Below are 18,662 nucleotides of genomic sequence, written 5' to 3'. Positions count from 1 at the left end.
TCTGGTACTTCAATTCAGACAGCTGTGGCTTCTCATGCAGTGAGACAGAAACAAAGACCCTAAAAGTGTCAGAGCAGAAACCAGCTACTGTCCTTTGAGCGTCCATTCAGCATCTTCCCACCTCTGCCCAATAATAGATTGTGTTGAAGAGTACTTTCATACTTGGCACCTTAATAATGTCCCAAAGAAGACCTTGTAGCCTCTTGATCCCATTCAAACCCCAGGCCACTCCTTACTGACTTGGTTCCAGGGATGAAAACACACACACAAAGACAAAAACCCGCATTTCTTGAGTGTGATTAGCATGGGGCTTCCCCCAGCCCGAACTTCCTGCAGGGTGGGTCCCTTCTGATGGCTTTCTTCTCTAGGTCCTCTGTCCTTCCAAAGGGAAAGCCTGCTGGGAACCCCCTAGTTCAGCCTCAATCAACCTGGACTGTTCATGTTTATCCTGTCCCACAACATCCCTGGCAAGGTACCCCCTCCCTCCCAAACTAACAAACCCCCCTAACAATAAATACAAACAGAAACCTCATTATTTTAGGAAACCCTGTTGCACCCAAATGCCCACACCCCTGTCCCCTTGCCACTGACCTCTCCCCAAAACAATGCTCCTCACAGGCAAGGCATGGCACCCTTCCATCCCCACACACAGCCCAACCGCCAAATGTGAAACGTAGCCGTTTATTTGGAATGAACAAATGCACGTGGAAGGGGACAGACAGGGACCCCAGTTCTAGGCCCAAGACTTAACCAATACGCTTCAGAACTCGTGGGGAGCTCCATGCTCTCACCCCACCTTCAATTACTGGCAAATCTGTGCCCCTTTCAGTAAGTAAAAAATAACCACATCTAAGGGCAGCAGGCTCGAGGTCCTCCGTGCCCAGACCACATCCCTCCCCAAATGCAGCATCTAAAAATCAACCAACACCGGCAGGTGGGGGGCTGAGGAAGCAGATAACTGGAAGCTATGTCTGACTAGGGGAGACTCCAGGATGGAGGGGTCGGGGAGGGGGTCCAGGGACCACGCCTAGCGGTCCTATCAGGTCCACGGGCAAGTAGGGGCAGAATCGGCCGCTGGCAGCCTGAGTGCGCGCGGTGCAAAAGGCCGCTGGGCCACGCGGTCCCGGTGGATCCCCGCGCCCCGGAGGCGGGATCGCTGGGGGCTGTAGGGCCCGCGCAGGACACGCTCGCAGGCCCAGGGGCTGCACCCCAGCGGTGCTCGGGCGGGCAGTGTGCCAGACAAGTACCAGCAGCGAGGGAGGGCTGGACCCCAAGAGCCCAGAGGTGAAGACTGGCCAGAGCTGGGGAGTGAGAAGCGGATGGGAGCAGGAAGCCAAAATGCGACCCCGTAGAGTCTGCCGGGAGAAGGCGCCGAGGAAACGCGGTTCCCTAGCGAGCAGCAGACAAAGGCTCGGGAGCGCACGCGGTGGACGGTGGCGCCCGGGCTCCGCGTTTCGGGCCGGGAAGAACCGTGCCCAACCCAGCTGGCGCCGGAGTCGCCCAGGGCTCCGCGGATGCGGCTTTCGCCAGCCCCCACCCCCAGCCCCGGGTCTCCCGTCCTCACCTGGCTCGCCCTCCATCCACAGCAACCGCGATCCCCTATCCTGCGCACCAGGCGCCTCTTGGCTTAACATCTCCCGCCTCCTGCCTTCCAGCAAACCTCTGCCTTGACTATTCTGCTCAGCCTTGCCCCCCTCCCCCGCGACACGCCTTCCACCACCCCTGCTCCAGCGCGCTCTCAGCCCAGCACCCGGGACTGGGGAGGCGGGGCGGCCTAAGGCGGCCCGGGGGTCCGAACCCGCGACGCCTTCCTCCTCCACCCTAACGCCCCATTGTCCCTCCATTCACCAGCCCAAGCACCAGCCAAAACCTCGGGACCTGGATTAAGTGGGCAGTGAAGGTGCAACCCGTTTCACTCCGCAAGTCCACGCTCCGGAACAGGGTCACTGCAGCGGGGGGGGGGCACCGACACAGAACCCGGGGAACCGCCTTCACCTTTGGGAGCGCGGAGCTCCGGTGTCCTGGCCTGCCCTCTCCCGGCCAGGGGACCCCAGCGGGCGGGACCCCCAAGTGGAAGGCAGCGCGTGTCTTCCAGCCTCACGGGCCCCAGGCTAAGGTGAGCGGAGCCTGGCGTAAGGGGTCAGGGTAGAGACTGCAACAACGGCCCGAGCAAGCGTGGCCACAAGCAGCACCGGGGGACCCGAGGCGGGCAGCGAGTCCCGTTCTCACCGCGCGGCGCCCGCCGCCCTCCCGGGTCGCCCTTCCCCCCGCACGCACGCGGAGCCTAGGAAACCCCGGTGTCCCGGAGCCGGCGGACGCTCCCGCGCGCCACCAGTGTGCCTCGAGCTTCCCGTCCTTCCGCGAAGCCCACTGGGCGCCAAACGCCCCGGACACCAGCCCCCTGCGCGCCCCCGACCGCGGGGGATGAGGAGCCCGGCACTTACTGGGGCTCAGGAAACACTCCGTCAACCTTCGGAAGCAGCTCGCGTTATTAGAAGGTCCATCTTCCATGTCGGAGCCGAAGAGCAGGGCGGACGCGGCGGCGAGGGCGAAGCCGGCGCCTCCGGGCCGCCGCGGAGTTCGTCCGCCGCCGCCGCCTGGGCTGGGGCCGGGGCAGCCCCCGCCGGCACCCGGGAAGCCGGGGGAGCCCGCGCGGCGGGCGGCCGGGCCGAGCGGGAGCCGGAGCCCGGCGCGGACTGGGAGCAGCAAACCCTGGAGCGCGGAGCAGAGGAAGAGCCGCCGCCGCCCGCCGCCGCCGCCGCGGGGACTACTGCTGGGAGGGACGCTCAAGGGAGCTGCCTCTTGTCCTCCTCCTCCGCCGCCGCCAGCATCGCCGCCGCCGCCTCCTCCTCCTCGAGCCGCCGCCGCCGCCGCTGCGCCCTCCCTTCCTGGGAGACGCACGGGGAGGTGAAAGGCAGACGAGGAGGGGAGAAGAGAAGGAGGGGGCGGGGGGGGCGGCGGCCAGAAGTAAAAGGAAGATGGAGAGGAGGAGGGGACAGGGGAGGAGGGGGCGAGCGCGAAGGGAGCGCGGGCCGAGCCCCAGCCACCGCCGCCGCGCGCACACTGGGCGCCCGGGTCCCCCGCGGGGCTGGCGCGGCCTGCGGAGGAGGGGGGCGGGCGCGGGGGCGCGGCGCGCTCGGCCCGGCCTCCGCCAGGCGGCTCCGGGGCCGGACCCCGGCCCACCGCGCTCGCCCCGCCGGCAACGCCGCGCCAGGGCTCCGGGCGGAGTTTGCCGGGACCGGATCCGGGCTCGTCCCCGGCCGCGGGCAGGGGGGCGTGGGGGTGGGGAGCGAGCGGCTCTACGGGGCTGGCCATGGCCCTCCTCCCCGGGCCGCGGTGGGGCAGGCCGCCGGCGGGAGGGGCGCGCCGCGGGCCGGGACTCGGCGGGCTCCGCCCCCGCAGGACCTGCCTCCCGCGGCCGGTCGGCCCGAGCGCCGCTCTGGTCCTCCTCTCCGGTCCTCCGCGCCCCTCCCGGCCCAGTCTTCACATCGCGTCCCGCGCCGGGTGCCGGAGGACCTGGGGCCGGGCGCGAGTCCCCCGCGGCGGCGCCCGTCTGCCGGCTGGCGCGCACAATCGGCGTGCTGCCGGCCCGGGCGAGGGGCTGCGGAGACGCTGCCGGCGAGCGTGGCGTGGTTTGTGCGCGCTCCAGCGGCTGAGCCTCGGCGACTGCTCGAAAGCAGCGGAGAAAAGCGCCGCAGTGTCGCTGCCCGTGGAGGAGGTGGCGGCGGCGGCTGCAGAAGACGCCCACTGGCGGAGCGGGCGCTCCCCACGCCGCCGCCGCCGCCCTCCCCCACGTAGCGCGCCCCGCCGCCTCCCGGCCCCCGGGCGCCAGGCCCCCGCACCCCGCGGCCCTCTGTGGACGCTGGGCGCCCGAGCCACCGGGATTGGGGCGGGTGAGGGGGGCAGGGGAGCTCCTGCGTCTCTGCGGGGCGTCGCCACATCTGGGTCTGGTGTTCTGGATCCTAAATTCGCCGCCCAGCAGCTGCTGCAGCTGTGCGCTGCTGGGCAAGCCACGTCGGCCTGTCCCTTGCCCAAGCCAGGGAACACTCCCGGTGGCTGGCCAGCAGCTCCAACCGAGCTGTGCTCGGAGCTCCCGGGAGAGGAGTTCAAACTCGGACGTTTGGTTGGAGTTTAAATGACGCACAGTGTTTCCAATAAACTAAGAATGAGAAAGCCTATTCATTCCCCAGGACTCCCTTTGCAAAACACACTTTAAAACGAACTTCGTGCGCACCGCCCATTTGCCCCGGTAAGAATGGAAAAGGCAACCATGGCTCAAAAAAGAAAAAGTGCGAGATCATCCCCCCAAAGTTCTGAGTACCACTTCCTCACCGGCGGCTTTTTGGGACAACACCCTCCGCCTCCGTGGCCCCGCCTTCCCAGCCCCGATTCCAAACAGTTGTTACTGAACTTAAGGGAAATGTGCCGCCCAATGGGCGCTCGGAACCCGGAGCCGCTGGAAGTTTGGGAAGCTGAAGCGCCAGAGCGCACAGATGCGCGGATGCTTGCGTCCCAGCCAGCGGGCTGCGCGGGGTCCTCACCGCACTCGGGGTCCGCGCAGTGGGACGAGCTGTCCAGACTTCTCGACTCGGTCACCTTCCCAGGACTGGAGCACGCGCACCGAAGCCCAGCTTCCACCAAGGGCAAGGCGGCCACCTGGGCGCCAGGCGCGCGCGGCGGTGCAGCCGCTTGGCTGACACAGGGTCGGCTGCCAGGGGTGCGCCCGGCCCCGGGGCCAATTCTCGTTTTCCACGGCGGTCCGTCCAGTTCTCAAGTGTTTTTATTTTGAAGTGTGCTCCAGATTCTCCCCTAGTCTCTGCTTTTCCCCACTCCCGTATGAACAGTCTATAGTGGAGAAGAGCATATTTGTATCTGCACCAAACTGGGCAAGCGGGGCGCCTGGGACTTGGTGCGACTCCCCTTCTCCCAGCAAAGGCTGAAGGCGGTTCAGCAATTGCGGGGAGCACTCCGAGCGTCGCGTGTAACGGGCGCCAGCCCTGGCTCTCACTAGGTCGTAATCCCTAAATTTGAGAAACAGGAAAAAGATTCCGGTGACCCTTACCTTACAGAGTGGGCATTTTGCTGTTGCCTTTGCAGTTTTTCGACGAAGGAGAAACTAGAACGATCAGTCAGCCTCCCGGGCGACGCGCCTGAGAGGCGCAGACTGGATCGTTGGGTACCTCTCCGGGCGCCGGGAGTTTGCCCCGGCTGCGGACCTGGAGGCACGGGGAGGGTCTGGGAGGGAGGGGGGCGCTGCCCGGGGGCTGGACAGCACATACTTCTCCTCGGAGAGCTTGCGGTTCATTCCTTCACACGCAAAAGGCTTCTCCTTGCGGTTTACGTTTCCTTTGTTGCCTTTTGGAAAGATGAAAGTGGCTTTCCGATTACAAGAAAATGCACATGCAATTCGAATGTATGTCTCCGTATACGCGCGGAGCGCGGCGCGGGCACCGTCCAACATTTGTTCTCTGAGTCTTGGTTAAATCAGAGGCAAACTTTAGATTCTCTTTTCTGGAATAAAACTTTCTAGTTTTTCGTCCTTCTTTTCTTCAAACGCTGGCTGGAAGGCACAGGTTTCCTGGACAAATTAAAAACGACAAAGCATGACAACGGAAAAGGAGCAGGTCGCGGAGGTGTTTACTGATTATCGATTACATTGGTTCCGTGACTCCCGGAGTTCAGCTCTGTAACATCAGTGTAGCAGGCTCCAGGCCACTTGTCCTTTCTGGATGAAATACTGTTTAGTCAAAGATTTAAATTACAAACACGGGGTCGTAGAGGCTCCGTCACTCACCCCTGTGTTCGGGTGTTGCAACACCGGCAGGATGTGCTTCTTGTGGCTTCTTTTCCTTCCCTTTGAGCTTCTCTAAAGACTTATCACAAGAGGGGAAGACTGTCACTAAAGGTTTGTTACTCCAAACCTTTTGTGAATAAACACATTGGCCCATAACTCAGTAAGCATGACTTTCTGGTCGCGCCCATAAAGTTTGCCCCGTAGCTACACCTCAGGTTATCAGACGGGCAGAGTTTACACACAGCTGGAAGTATGAGTTGTAACTCCTGGAGCATGGGGTGAGCCCTGGCAGGAACTGACACCATTCCAGTGCTCTTGGTGGAATAAACAATTTTCCTCGTTCTCCACTGAAAAGAATGCCCACCTACTGGAAAGAATAAAAACTAAAATCATGGTAAGAGGCCAGTGAACACTAGCAAAGCTGCCAAGATGATGATGATCAAAGTTGCGTCTAAGAGCATTTGTCTCTGCCTTCCCCAAGAAAAATGATCAGGAAAGTGTATCTGGGTAATGAAAACCTGTGCTTCAGCACTGCCTGATTCTACTCTCGCCCGAATTATTTGTTCTTAAAACCAGAGCAGAGTCTGTAAGGTAGAGTCTCAGATGCTTTTTAAATGATTCCTCATACATTTATGAAATTTCTTTATAACACTTTAAACGTCCACCCCTTTTAATAGCCCAAAGTTAAATTTACAATAGTATGGTTAAATTTTATGTAATTTTGGCCAACATGCAGACCTTTGTCTTAACTGATTTTATTGATAAGCTGTTTTCTCCTTTCAAACACTAGTAACCTTTCTTCATAAAGATAGGAAACAAGGGTTGATTAAATGTTAAGCTCATCTACTTATACAGGTAAAGTCTGTTAAAGAGACACATTGTCCTCCCTTGGTTTTGAATTTTGGGACTTACAGAAATCCGCAGTTATCTGAGCAAAATAACTCATAAGCAAGTGGGTCTTGCTCCCAAGCTTCACAGAAATCTGAGCATTTTGCATGCTGGTTTTCAGTTTGATTGCTAGTAAATTATCGATTTATATGTCATTCAGGTGTGAGATATCGTATCACAGAGACCCTCTGCATTCTAATGAAATAATTTATTAGTGATTATCTGGCATGCTGAAAATGGACTCAGGGGTTAAGCATTGACTCACAGCATCCTAAGCCCCCAAATCCCTCCCTCCTGGTTCTAAATTTGTCATTCCAGGAAGCCTCCTTCAGTTTTTCTTTCCCCTTGCCCATCATAGCCTTGATGTCTAGATTCCTGAAACTGATGGGCTTTAACTTGCACATATGCATATTTTGTATCAAATCTCCCGAGAAATGCAATGCAGGTATAATTTGTGTTGACAGCTCCATTTTAAACAGCTTGGTACCAGGGTCCTGTGACTCTTACCACTTAAAACCTTTAATAAAGGCCAGCATACACTAGGCATTCAACGACTGCTTCCCTACCTGTTGCCTGCATGCCCACTGCTTACAAATTTCTATTAGTGTTGATGTCAACATATCTTGACTAAAATGAGGGACGCGTTCATTCCTACAGTATTGTTGTAGTCAAGCCTAAAAAACAAAGGTCGTTAAAATTTAGTACGAAAACATTATTATAAAGTCAATATGCTATATGGCACAGTCTTGAAAAAGATTAATATGATTTAAAAAAAACTCAATTTCTTCAGCAACCCTTAATATTCCTAGATCTTCAGAATACATTATTTTTACGACTTCAAATCAATTAACTATAAAACTATGCTTTTTTATCTTTATGCTGTAAAACAAATAAAAGCCAGCATATTATTTTTCATTCAAAAGGATCAAAATAGTATTTAATTTTCAATAAGAACATTTCTGATAATAGGCAGATTATTAAAACATTAATATTCCAAGTAAGTCTTCTTAAGTACCCACACTTTCTGAATGTGGAGGAGGGTCAGTGTGCTGCTAGATAAATAATAAGATTCAAGCAGGAATTTTCATTAATTGAAAGCAAAACATTTAATTCCCTTCTGAAAAGAAGTTCGGTTTAATGTCTAATAAACAACTAGCCCTGAGGATCCTGGTGTTAGAAAGTACCACTGTGGGGCGCCTGGGTGGCTCAGTGGGTTAAAGCCTCTGCCTTCGGCTCAGGTCATGATCCCAGGGTCCTGGGATCGAGCCCCGCATTGGGCTCTCTGCTCAGCAGGGAGCCTGCTTCCTCCTCTCTCTCTGCCTGCCTCTCCGCCTACTTGTGATCTCTGTCTTTCAAATAAATAAATAAAATCTTTAAAAAAAAAAAAAGAAAGAAAGAAAGAAAGTACCACTGTGGTCACATAGTCAATATTAAGTTCTTGAGACGAGCACATGAGCATTAATGCTCATACGACGCTGCCGCGTTACGACTCAGAACTGGATTCTGAAGATGCTGTCATCACAAAAACAGCAAATCACTTTAGAGACCCACTGGGATTCGTAGAATGTTGAAATGCCTTTCATTTCTCAAAAACATGCAAATCAGAGTATAACAGTGTTGTGTTGAAATAATACCCAGAGTTGTTTAAATAATCAACACTCTTACCAAACATTTACAGGGAAGAGATAATCAATTATATTTGAGACTGTGTTTTAAGAGTCTAATACAAACAGTCTGAGAGAATTAATTGTATATATATATATATACACATACATATGTGTGTGTATATATATTATATATATCCTAAAAGAAAGAAATACTTTGAGAGACCCACAGCCCAATTAAAGCATTTAAGTAGAAAGTGACCAAGGAGGCATTCAGGATAGAAAGGGTACACCAGTTAACGGCTTCAGTTCCTCCAGATGCTAGGGCCTAGGAAGTACAGGAGCACCGTACGTACAAATGAGCATGGAGTTTCATGAAAGGTCCCCGAATTCCTACTGAGTCTGTCCCACCATGACAAGTCCCTTAGTGCCCACACAAATTATTGTGTGGCTTGTTAAGCTTGTTCAAAAGAAGCACATCGTCATCTATGGCTCAGGAATCCCTTTTCTTGTAAATATTATTTTATTTTATTACCCACATTTTTACAAGGAGCCTTGATGTTTATTCAAGGAGTCTGATGCAATGATGAGAAAGAGAAAAATTGTTGGCTCTTACAGATTTGTCTCAAAAATGAGGACCACAATGGCTCATTGACTGCAGAGAATGCTTCTTTCCATTCACCTCAAAAAATTAGTTAATTAAAAATTTAATTAATTAATTAATAAAAGAATCCAGGCATGTCCTGGGGCACAGAAGGCCACTCCAAGTTGTGTTCCAGTCTAGACCAGGACTGGGAGGGCATTTAAGGGCATGCACGGGAGGCCAAGTTCATTCACGTGGGTGAACTGTTCTGACGTCAGGCCTTGACTTACAAAAACCAGTTTCTCCCTGGGCTTCTCCTGGTAAAGTGCTGAAGGAGAAGGAGAAGGAGAGAGCTTCACGCAGTGGTCAAATGCCCCGGGCAGTGGTCAAGCACCCCGGGCTGCTGCTGTGCATGGCACAATGTTAGACACACGGTTTCCAGGCCACCCTTGGAAGGATTGGGGTTGAGCAAGGCCCTCATCCACAGTCAGCCCGTCTTGCTGGTCATGCATGCCAGTACCTATAAAAGCATCATTTCATATGGGAGCGGCTCCTAGAACTCCATCTAGTAGATCTTTTGAAATGGACCCTTGTGAAAAATATAAAAACAACCTCAGAAGCCAGAAGACAAGCAGCGCTGGCTTTCAGCTGCATGTCTTATCTACATGACTTGACGGGGAGCCAGAGAAATCTGCCAGCGTCTATCAGATGGGCAGCTGAAGAAAGAAGCTGAGAAAATGCCTCTTCCATACTCTGGACACATTCATTTCCTCTGAAATTGGGGATTAATAACTTGGTGTTCATGTGGCACACTGGTTAATACTGTAGTCAACAACAAAGATACAGTCAAAAGAGGGGGGTGTCCTCTCCAGGCAGCGGCCCCCAACACGCAGCAGTCATCTGATAGGGCTTCACTGTTTGAAACACAATGGCCGATGAGCGGAGGGCCAAGCCAAGCCCGAGGTGGCCCGAATTCAAAGCTTGTCTATTCACTGGCTGCAGGTCTCCCGTCAGCTTACTGCAACCCAGGGCTGTGCGTAAAAGCTTACCACTCTCCTTCTCCCCTCTAGCACTGCATTCTGGTAGACATTTCCACCGGACAGTTCCAGAACCACTACCCAGGGTTCTCGCTCCTTCGGCATATTATCCTGCATTATGTCTACCGATGGTCAGAATAACCCTACATTAGGACGTTGACCCTCTCAAGTAGCTCATCATCATGGCTATCCGTAATAAAAAATCAGTGACGTAGCATAGCAACCCAAGCTGAAAAAATACACCAAAAGGCCGAACATAAATCCTCCCGATGTGAAACACCCAGCACAGCTCTCCATCTTGCATTCTACTTCGAGACGATCGTCCGCTGTGCCGTGAGCGGAGGGACATGACCATGGCAAAGCAGGCAAATGCCGACTTCGCCGAAGAACACAGCAAGGGTAAGTAGCATTAGAGAGTCTGTTGGTTATTGTGAAAGAACTCCGCTGGCCAAGCCCGAGTCTGGACGCTTGTGGTTGAACAGAGTGGGAAGGGAGCATCTAGAGGCCGCATTTGCTCAAGGGGGCCACCTGGCAGGGGGCCAGGAAAAGTAATGCTGCCACACGTGGATGGTTAGGGCAGCTGGTGTGGACTCAGAGGGAGAAAGCTGCAGACGGACAAGTTATTCGCGAGCTCTGTGCAGACTGTGACCATCCTGTCCTTCCAAGGGGTCTGAGGGAGGGCCTCTGGTCCCACAATGAGTGTCCTGATCTGAGGCTGTGTGTCTTGTGTTGTACGTATGGACATACCCCAAACCCACGTCCTAAATGGCCATCAGGAAATGCAGTTGAAGGAGCTACAGAAGGGAAGAGCAGCTGGAAGGCATTCCCATTCAGCCACTGGTCTCCTACCCTCGGTGCCCAGGATTCACACTCCGGGGGCTGGGACGGACCACCACACACGCTGATCCAACTCACTAGATGACCAAAGTTTAGAAACATTAACATGCGCATTCTGAAAGGTTCTCCCCCTTGGTTAAAAAAAAAAAAAAAATGGGATTGAACAATTAAAACCAAGTTACAGATGACTGCGGTTTTATGGGATAATCTCATAGAGTTGACAGATCCTGACATAATCACCTGAATTTAAATGTGAGTATTTCCTAGGAAGTTCTTTTCCTCGTTCCTGGAGTCAGCCAGAAGCAGAGGCTTGTTTGTGGGAAGCTGCTCAGGTCAGAGGCAGCAGAGAAGGCTGGTCCTTCCCTAGGACCTCAGAGCAGCTCCAAATGCCAGCATCCCACGCTTCAGGTAAGGAGCAAGAACGGGAATACGTGTGTTCAAACAGCATGACAGGTGATGGTGGCCTGGGCGCCCTTTAGAGGACTACGATAGAGTCTGAACATGGGAGGAGAGTGGACTGTATGGTCGTATTATCATGGCGTCGTATGGCCATGGCCGCAAGGGGTCATTGATCGCATCCACTGCCTTCTCGGCAGCCCCTGGCCCCCGAAGGAATGTTGCTGGAGGCACCCGTGGCCTAGTTATCTGGTTAGCTTTTAAGAACAGGCTACCCCGGGGAGGGATGAATTTCATCCATTTCCATGTGTCAACGAGAAGTCACACTTTCTGGGCAAGAAGGTCACTATTTTGGAAGAACAAAGAGTAAAGGATCCTTGGGATAAATTCCCAGTGTCTACTTGCTTTTGTGAATGTCATCCAGGGATAGGCAAGAGGGAAACACTCTTCTGTTTTTAACGACTTTGATTAAATCGTCCTAATCCTCTCCCCCACCCCTCGGACTCGTAAACTTGGTAACTCTGGTTTTCTGGAAGCACTGAACACAGTAGCCCACAATTGATCACAGAGTCCTCTAACCCCTAAGAGTGTGAGTGCAGCCCAGGTAATCTGGCCACTTACCCTTGAGCACTGAGCGCACGCACCGTTACGCGGCCACTCGGGAGCTAAGTCAGCCCAGGAGGAGGAAATAAATTGCTCATTCTGCCACCTTCACATTGGCCATTTTGTGTATTTCTCTATGCATGTGTTCATTATGACTGTGCTCAAAAGACTCCATTAATTTCCTCCCATAACAGCCCTCAGAGGTACCTTTTATGACGAGGATTTAGGCCCATTTTGCAGATTTTGCAGACGTGGCATAAACCTGATGAAAAGCAGCTACAGCGGGCAAATTAGAGCTCCTGATGTCGCCTTCGGTTACACACTGTGTACTTTATTGTCTAAGGCAAGATGCTAATATTCCGTGTTTCCAGACTTCTGTTTATTAAAGTGAGATGATTTGAAACAGGGCTCAATAAAAATCCTCTTCCCATATAAAAGCAAGCCTGCACATTAAATCCCTCTAATTTATAGCTGGGTTAGTATATATACTATGAAAGCCTATCCATCTGTTTTCTGCTGAATTCTATTTCTTAAGTAGCTATGAAATACAGGTGAAATCTGGTTTTATTGTTTGAACTCTGATTTCAACAAGTCTAGTACAAATATGTTTTCAAAAGGGAGATTAATAAAGGAGACCACTAAAATATCCCTTTGAATCGTGCATTTAGAAACTGATTCTAGTTAAAAAAAGATTTCCACAAAGTTTATCAGAAAACTCACTAACTGCATCAAGGGATGCCCACCTCACATGAGTGTAACTGGTCAGTGTTATAAAGCAGTGTCCTCCAGCTCGACCAAGCTCTAATAGAACTGGCAAGTCGCTGCGGCCCGCTGCAGATGTGAATTTTTATTGCATAGAAAAGAGTACACTCCCCGCCCTTTACGAAGGATTAAAATAAAGTGACAACCGTGGGCCCACCCCTCTCCTAGCAATCGATCCTGAAACTAACCCACTAACATGTCCCACAACTGTCATTTCTACCTAAACCCTCCCAGAAGACGAGAGTCTCTGGGCACCGTGTCACTCTGAAGAAAATACAATTAGTGAATTTTTAAAAGAATTTTTCACATCTCTTATTTGGCTCTAGAATTCACATCTTACGTGCAGACACTGCAGGGTAGAAAAGTTACAATGACAGTTCTTTGGCACTGTGATAGCGTTAATGCGGTAGTACAGACAGGATGAGGGTGGTTCGTGGACTCCAGCTGGTGGGGGTTAATCTTCAGGGTAGAGTACAAGTGTGGAATCACAATCACAAAATACAAATGGAAAGTCTGGTAACAACAGAAGAGTCCAAAACTCTTGGGAACGGTTTTAAACAAGAGCCCACACTCAGTGAGGCAGTTCTGCTGCCATCGCGGAAGCTGTGTCCATGGCGAAACATGAGTTCAGAAGGGCCGACAACGTAAAGGGGATGAAATCATCGTTATTTGTTGACTAAGCAGTCACTAGGCACCGCATAGCTCTGAAGAAAATATAATTAGTGAAAATTTGAGCTCTTCAACAGATAGACAAGATTGAAGGAGCAGAAAGGGGCATCCCTGAGTTCTGCATGAGTGTGTAAACTCCGCCCGCCCACTTGCTGAGTGTGCAAATTCCGCCCGCCCACTTACGCTGAAGCAGACTGACAAAAGTCAGCACCACATGTCAGGGTCTGTAACTCCACCTTGATGAGAAAGCTCTATCCCCAAAATGAGAAAAACGTAGCGTTGAATATTATTTACCTAACTGTATTGATGTATGCATTTGATCAATGTAGCTTCTCGTTGGCTTTGGAAAGGTGAGGGTTAAAAGCTGGGACCCCAGAGGGCAGGAGTGCCTGCCCCGGGGTGGCCAGACACACCCTGGGAAACTCCAGCCACAGCTCAGGCCTCCACTCCTGGTTTCACAGATTTGCCTTTAGATTCTCTTATTTTATGTATCAGTTTCTGTTGTTTACGATTCTCTTTTTGCACTTTTCATCTTTTGTTTGTTTCCTAATTATTTATGATGTGTACCTGGTTCCTTCATTTCTAGCCTTTCTTCTTTCATCTCGAAGGGATTTCTGTTCACACATTTTCCCTGACTTGAACGTTTGAAGATCCCATAGTCTTCAATTGAAAGTATTCCCCCTTTCATATGTTTCTGGATGGTTCTTAACTTCAGTTTTAATATCCTCCCGATGCGCACACGCCACAGAAGCCTGATTATTAATTTCCACATAGTAGAGAGTATTTTCAGCTACATTCTGATTTTGTTTTATTTCATTTTGGATTATGGTTGAAGAATATGGCCTGTAAACCTCTAATTTTTAGACTTTATTCAAGTGTTGTTTGTGTCCATTTGTGTGGCAGGTCATGCAGAAGCCGCCTCGGGTCTGTCCTCTGGAGGCACTGCCCAGGTTCACCTCTTATTTTTACCTCCTTCCAGCTCAGTGTCTCTGCAGAACACACAGAACCCTTCTGGGCTTCATTTTCCATCTTTAAAGGGGGAACAGTGACAATACCCATCTCCTAGTGTTGCCATGAGAATGAAAGAAGTTTGTTTGTATAAACCTGCCTAGAACGGGGCCTGGCATGTCGTCAGCACTCGATAGATTGAAACGTTTCTTGGAAAAGAAATTGGTCTCTTGGTTTTGAGATCTGCCACCCCCTTGGAGACCCAGGGCAAGTCATTTTAGACATGTAAAGATTCAGAGAGAAAATGCATGGAAACCGTTAGAACAATGTCTGGCCTGGAGCCAGCGCCCTGTGACTGGGACTTGCAGTTTGTGTTAGGGGATGTCTGATGGACGACTAACACGGCTCTGTGTTTTGGCTGATGAGCTCTTAGCCTAAATGATGGTTCTTGAGGCCAAAGTAAAGCCGCCCTGTCACCAAAGGAAAGATGCCACTAGCAGTCAAAGCATCCAAGAGGTTACTCTTCCCAACAAGACACAGAGCAGAGCGTAGCCTCCCAGCTGTGAACAGTGGAACACGAACTTTCAGGACCAACGTTCAGCTGGCGATTTTTCATGTGTTTTGTGGGTGTCTCCCGTCCCGATTCTCAAAGCTACAAAAAGGCAGCTCCATCCTGACTGCCTCTTCCTCGATCACTTGTAGTCGTCGCTCTCCTCCGGGAGGTCCTCCTCCCCTATCCTGATGCCCATGGCATGCCCCAACCCGCCACCACCAGGATCTTCCCTTTTAGGAAAAAGGATAAAAATTGTTAAGATTGAGCTTTTAGAATGAGTCACCTCAATGATGAGAATACAGTGAAGACATCACAATATTTTTTTTTTAAGATTTTACTTGTTTGAGAGAGAGACAGATAGAGCATGAGCTGGGTGGAGGGGTAGAAGGAGAGGAAGAAGTAGGCTCCCCACTGAGCAGGGAGCCCCACCCCCCCACGGGGCTTGAGCTCAGGGTCCCGGGTCCCCAGGATCATAACCTAAACTGAAGTCAGACCTTTAATCTACTGAGCCACCGAGGTGCGCCCCAAATAATTTGGCTTTAGAACATCAATGGTTTTCTCTATTCCTGTGTCTGCCCTTAAAATATGGCTAAATTTTTGCTCTTCAGCCAAGAAGCAGCTCTTTACATGCTTGTGAGAGCCTGACATTTAAGTGTCCGCTTTGTTTGCTTGTTTTTGTCAACCCTCAACCTTCCCATTTCACCCTCAGAGAGTAGAGGTAAAACACGACCGCACGCTGGCAAGCCGTTCACGCTCCCGTGTGCGTGCCTGTATGCACGTGTGGGTCGGAAACCGGGCGTCTTTTTACCGGATAAGAGTAAAGTGTGTTATTCTCTAAGTAGATGCTCTATGATGAAAAGAGAAAAGAAGCCTTTAAAATATTTAATTCAACTTTTTCTTGGATGATCTGCATTCTATGTTTAGTCCAAACAAGATAATTTTAAATCAGATGTGCAAAACTCTCGGGTGCCCACACGTGTGGACGCCCCCAGAGGAGACTGGCAAACCGAAAAGGAATCCCTTCTCTTCCCTGATTTACCTCAGCCAGGCCTGTGAGGAAAACCCAGCAGGCTGCCAGAGGACTCGGGGGCAGTGGCCGCCGACGCCCGCAGGCGGAGAGGGCATCCCTCACGGGTTCGGTTACGGAAGGTGGCGGAGGTGGTCAGTGCCTGGACCAGCGGTGGAGAGCGGTGAGTCTGCGTTGGGCTGGGCGGGGCTGGCGGACAAGCTGGCAGGTGATGTGAGCCTGCGGGGGCCGGGGGTGGGGAGGGAAGAGGGCTCAGCAGAAGGGACAGCCTGTGTGAAGGCACACGACAGGCATGGGAGGCCTCCCAAGGAAGACCAAGGACACCAGGGGGCCTGGAGCCGATGCGAAGGGAGAGACTGGGAGTGGCCCCGAGTCAGGCAGGTAAGGAGACTAGCTCCTGCGAGCCGTTTGGCCCACGGACCTTGGTTTCCCTTCTTCATGAAATGGGGAAACAGTGGGACTCATAGGATCTGACTTTAGTTTAAAAAAAAAATCATCTAGGGACGCCTGGGTGGTTGCCTGTTGAATGACCGACTCTTGGTTTCTGCTCTGGTCATGATCTCACGGTCGTGGGATGGAGCCCCATGTTGGGCTCCATGTTCTGAGCAGAAACTGCTTGGGGTTCTCTCTCTCTTCCTCTCCCTTTGCCCCCGCCCCCCCATTCTCTCTCTCTCTCTCTCTGTGTCTCTCAATCAAATAAATCTTAAAACATGAAAATAAAATAGGGACACCTGGTGGCTCAGTCGATTAAGCATCTGCCTTCAGCTCAGGTTACGATCCCAGGGTCCTGCGATCAAGTCCTGCATCGGGCTCCCTGCTGAGCAGGGGAGTCTGCGTCTCCCTCTGCCTGTTGTTCCCCTTGCTTGTGCTCTCTCTCTCTCTCTGCGTCAAATAAATCAATAAAATCTTAAAATAAAATAAAACAAAATAAATCATCTACATTGTACGTTTATGTGTTTTTCCTGAATGGCTCTAGAATGCAGGCTGGGGTGTTATGAGAACCCACAAAGTCAGGAGCCACGTATGCACGTCCCTCCCTGGGCATCGGGGTGGCGCGTCCCGGGGGCCTGGAGGCGAAGACCTTCAGGGAGCACCGGAGGGGACGAGGACACGTCAGCCCGCCTCCTTGGTCAGTCGGGCACTAACACGTCCCCCGAAATGGAATTATTCTCGTAACCATTCTCGAAGAAAAACTACAGAATCTTCCTTAAAGTATCCTCCTTCTTCATTTCTGTGACGGCTCCTTCTGTGCGGCAGTCTGGCCGGGCTGTGGCGCCCACGTGACTGGTCAGTCCCTAGTCTGGATGGTGCCATGAAGGCATCGCTTAGACGAGATTCGTATAAATCAGCAGATTTGGAGCTTCTGTCTCTGCCTCCTCCTTGGCTCTGCGGCTCTGCAGAACCTGACTAGTGCTCTTCCCTACAATCCCTTCCCGCACCTTTGCATTCAGACCTTTCTCTTCTTGTTTCTGGGGATGGGGGAGGGATTCGCGTTTATCTCAAGAAGCAATAACCTTGGGAGGGATTCTAAAAATTTAAATCAGAAGTGCGAAAGCTTGATTCTCATCACCATTTCATTTGGATTCCAGAACAAAGTTATTTGTAATTGCCCCCCCCCCCCCCGCCTTGGCTCCCAGAGCTCTGAGCCGCCCCAGCCCCCCGCCCGCAGGCTGCAGCCTCCTTCTGAAACCCTCTCCCAGCGCCACATCAGAGCCCTCCTCCACCCACACCCGCTTCTCTCTCTCATTCTGTCTTTGTACTAACAGGTTTTGTGCATTAGCTCTTCCCAAAAGAGGGGGGAAAAATCCCTTTGAATGATAAATTAGCATGCACATTCTTTTTAACACGTGGTGGAAATCTATCCTAGCAACAGCCACTAGATCAACAGTCATCCACAAGGATCCGGTCTGTTTTCTTCTAGAAAGGCTTAAAGCAGTCAGCCAGACTTCTCTAGATTCTCTAATGTTGAGGGGAGCACTAGGAGATGAAAGTAAATGGGAGGTTATCTGGAAAAACAAATCGCGTCGACAGAATCCACTTGGAGAGTCTGCATTTTCCTACAGGTATTCGATCCTGTGTTACGTGTGAACGACACAGGAAGGATGCAGCCTGCGGTCAGCTCAGGGAGGTGTCCAGGTCGCTAACATGAGGGGCTGCTTGTTCACAGCCCAGTACTCAAGGGCTACATAGTGATACCCAGTACCACCCAGCAGCACCCAGCAGCACCCACCCCAGGAGCCCTCAGTCCTCCGGGGCGTCCAGTGCGAGGGGCTGGCACATGGATCATATCGGGTTACCCTCGGAACAACCTCACCAGGTGAGTACACCTGGATGCATGCCAGGTGAGGGGATGCGAGCACAGGGGCAGACATTGAGCTCTGTTTAAAAACTAATTTAGGCAGGTAAATCTTGGTTTATGCCCAAATGATCTGATCCTAACCTTAATGTTTTTTTTTTTCTTTTTAAGATTCTATTTATTTATTTCTCAAAGAGACTGAGAGAGAGAGCACGAGCGAGCACAAGCAGGGGGAGCGGTAGGCAAAGAGAGAAGCAGGCTCCCGGCTGAGCAAGGAGCTGATGCGGGACTCGATCCCAGGATTCTGGGTTCATGACCTGAGATGAAGGTAGACGCTTCACCGACTGAGCCACCCAGGCATCCCCTTAACATTCTTTATGCCATAAGTATTGGCAGAAAAAAAAAATGGGGCATCAAAGTTGATTCAGAAAAGTTGTAGAGAACCTTCCATCAAACTTCCTGCCCAGCCTAGAGAAGGCTACGGACAGGAGAGGTGATTTGGACCGGGTAAGTCCAGGTTCTGTGCTCTCTGTCCCCACCAACCCTTGTGGGGCTGAGAGCCGGCCTCCTCTCACCAGTATTCCCCAGCGATGTCATGAATAGACCAAGGCTGGGCTCCCAAAGCCATCCAAGTACTGAACGCTCAGGAAACCCTTCCTAGTGTC

The 18,662-nt window shown here is 51.9% G+C and overlaps 1 protein-coding gene across 2 annotated transcripts in view; it reads right to left on the bottom strand.

Annotated features, from left to right (window-relative positions):
* The window catches only part of PDE10A (phosphodiesterase 10A), a 573,461-nt gene that overhangs the window by 294,788 nt on the left and 260,011 nt on the right, over positions 1-18,662 (bottom strand). Inside the window, exon 1 of one of the 2 annotated variants that reach the window (XM_046006910.1) lies at positions 2,445-3,315. The exons of the other annotated variant lie outside the window; for it this stretch is intronic. Within the exon in view, the coding sequence (XP_045862866.1) occupies positions 2,445-3,315 (871 nt within the window). Of the gene's footprint in view, positions 1-2,444; positions 3,316-18,662 lie in introns of those variants that run through there. 2 annotated transcript variants of the gene reach the window in all.

This window comes from Meles meles, chromosome 5 (assembly GCF_922984935.1).
Source record: "Meles meles chromosome 5, mMelMel3.1 paternal haplotype, whole genome shotgun sequence".
NCBI classification, from domain to species: Eukaryota; Metazoa; Chordata; class Mammalia; order Carnivora; family Mustelidae; genus Meles; species Meles meles.
Note: the sequence above shows the minus strand (reverse complement) of the source record. Positions and strands in the feature narration are given on the sequence as shown.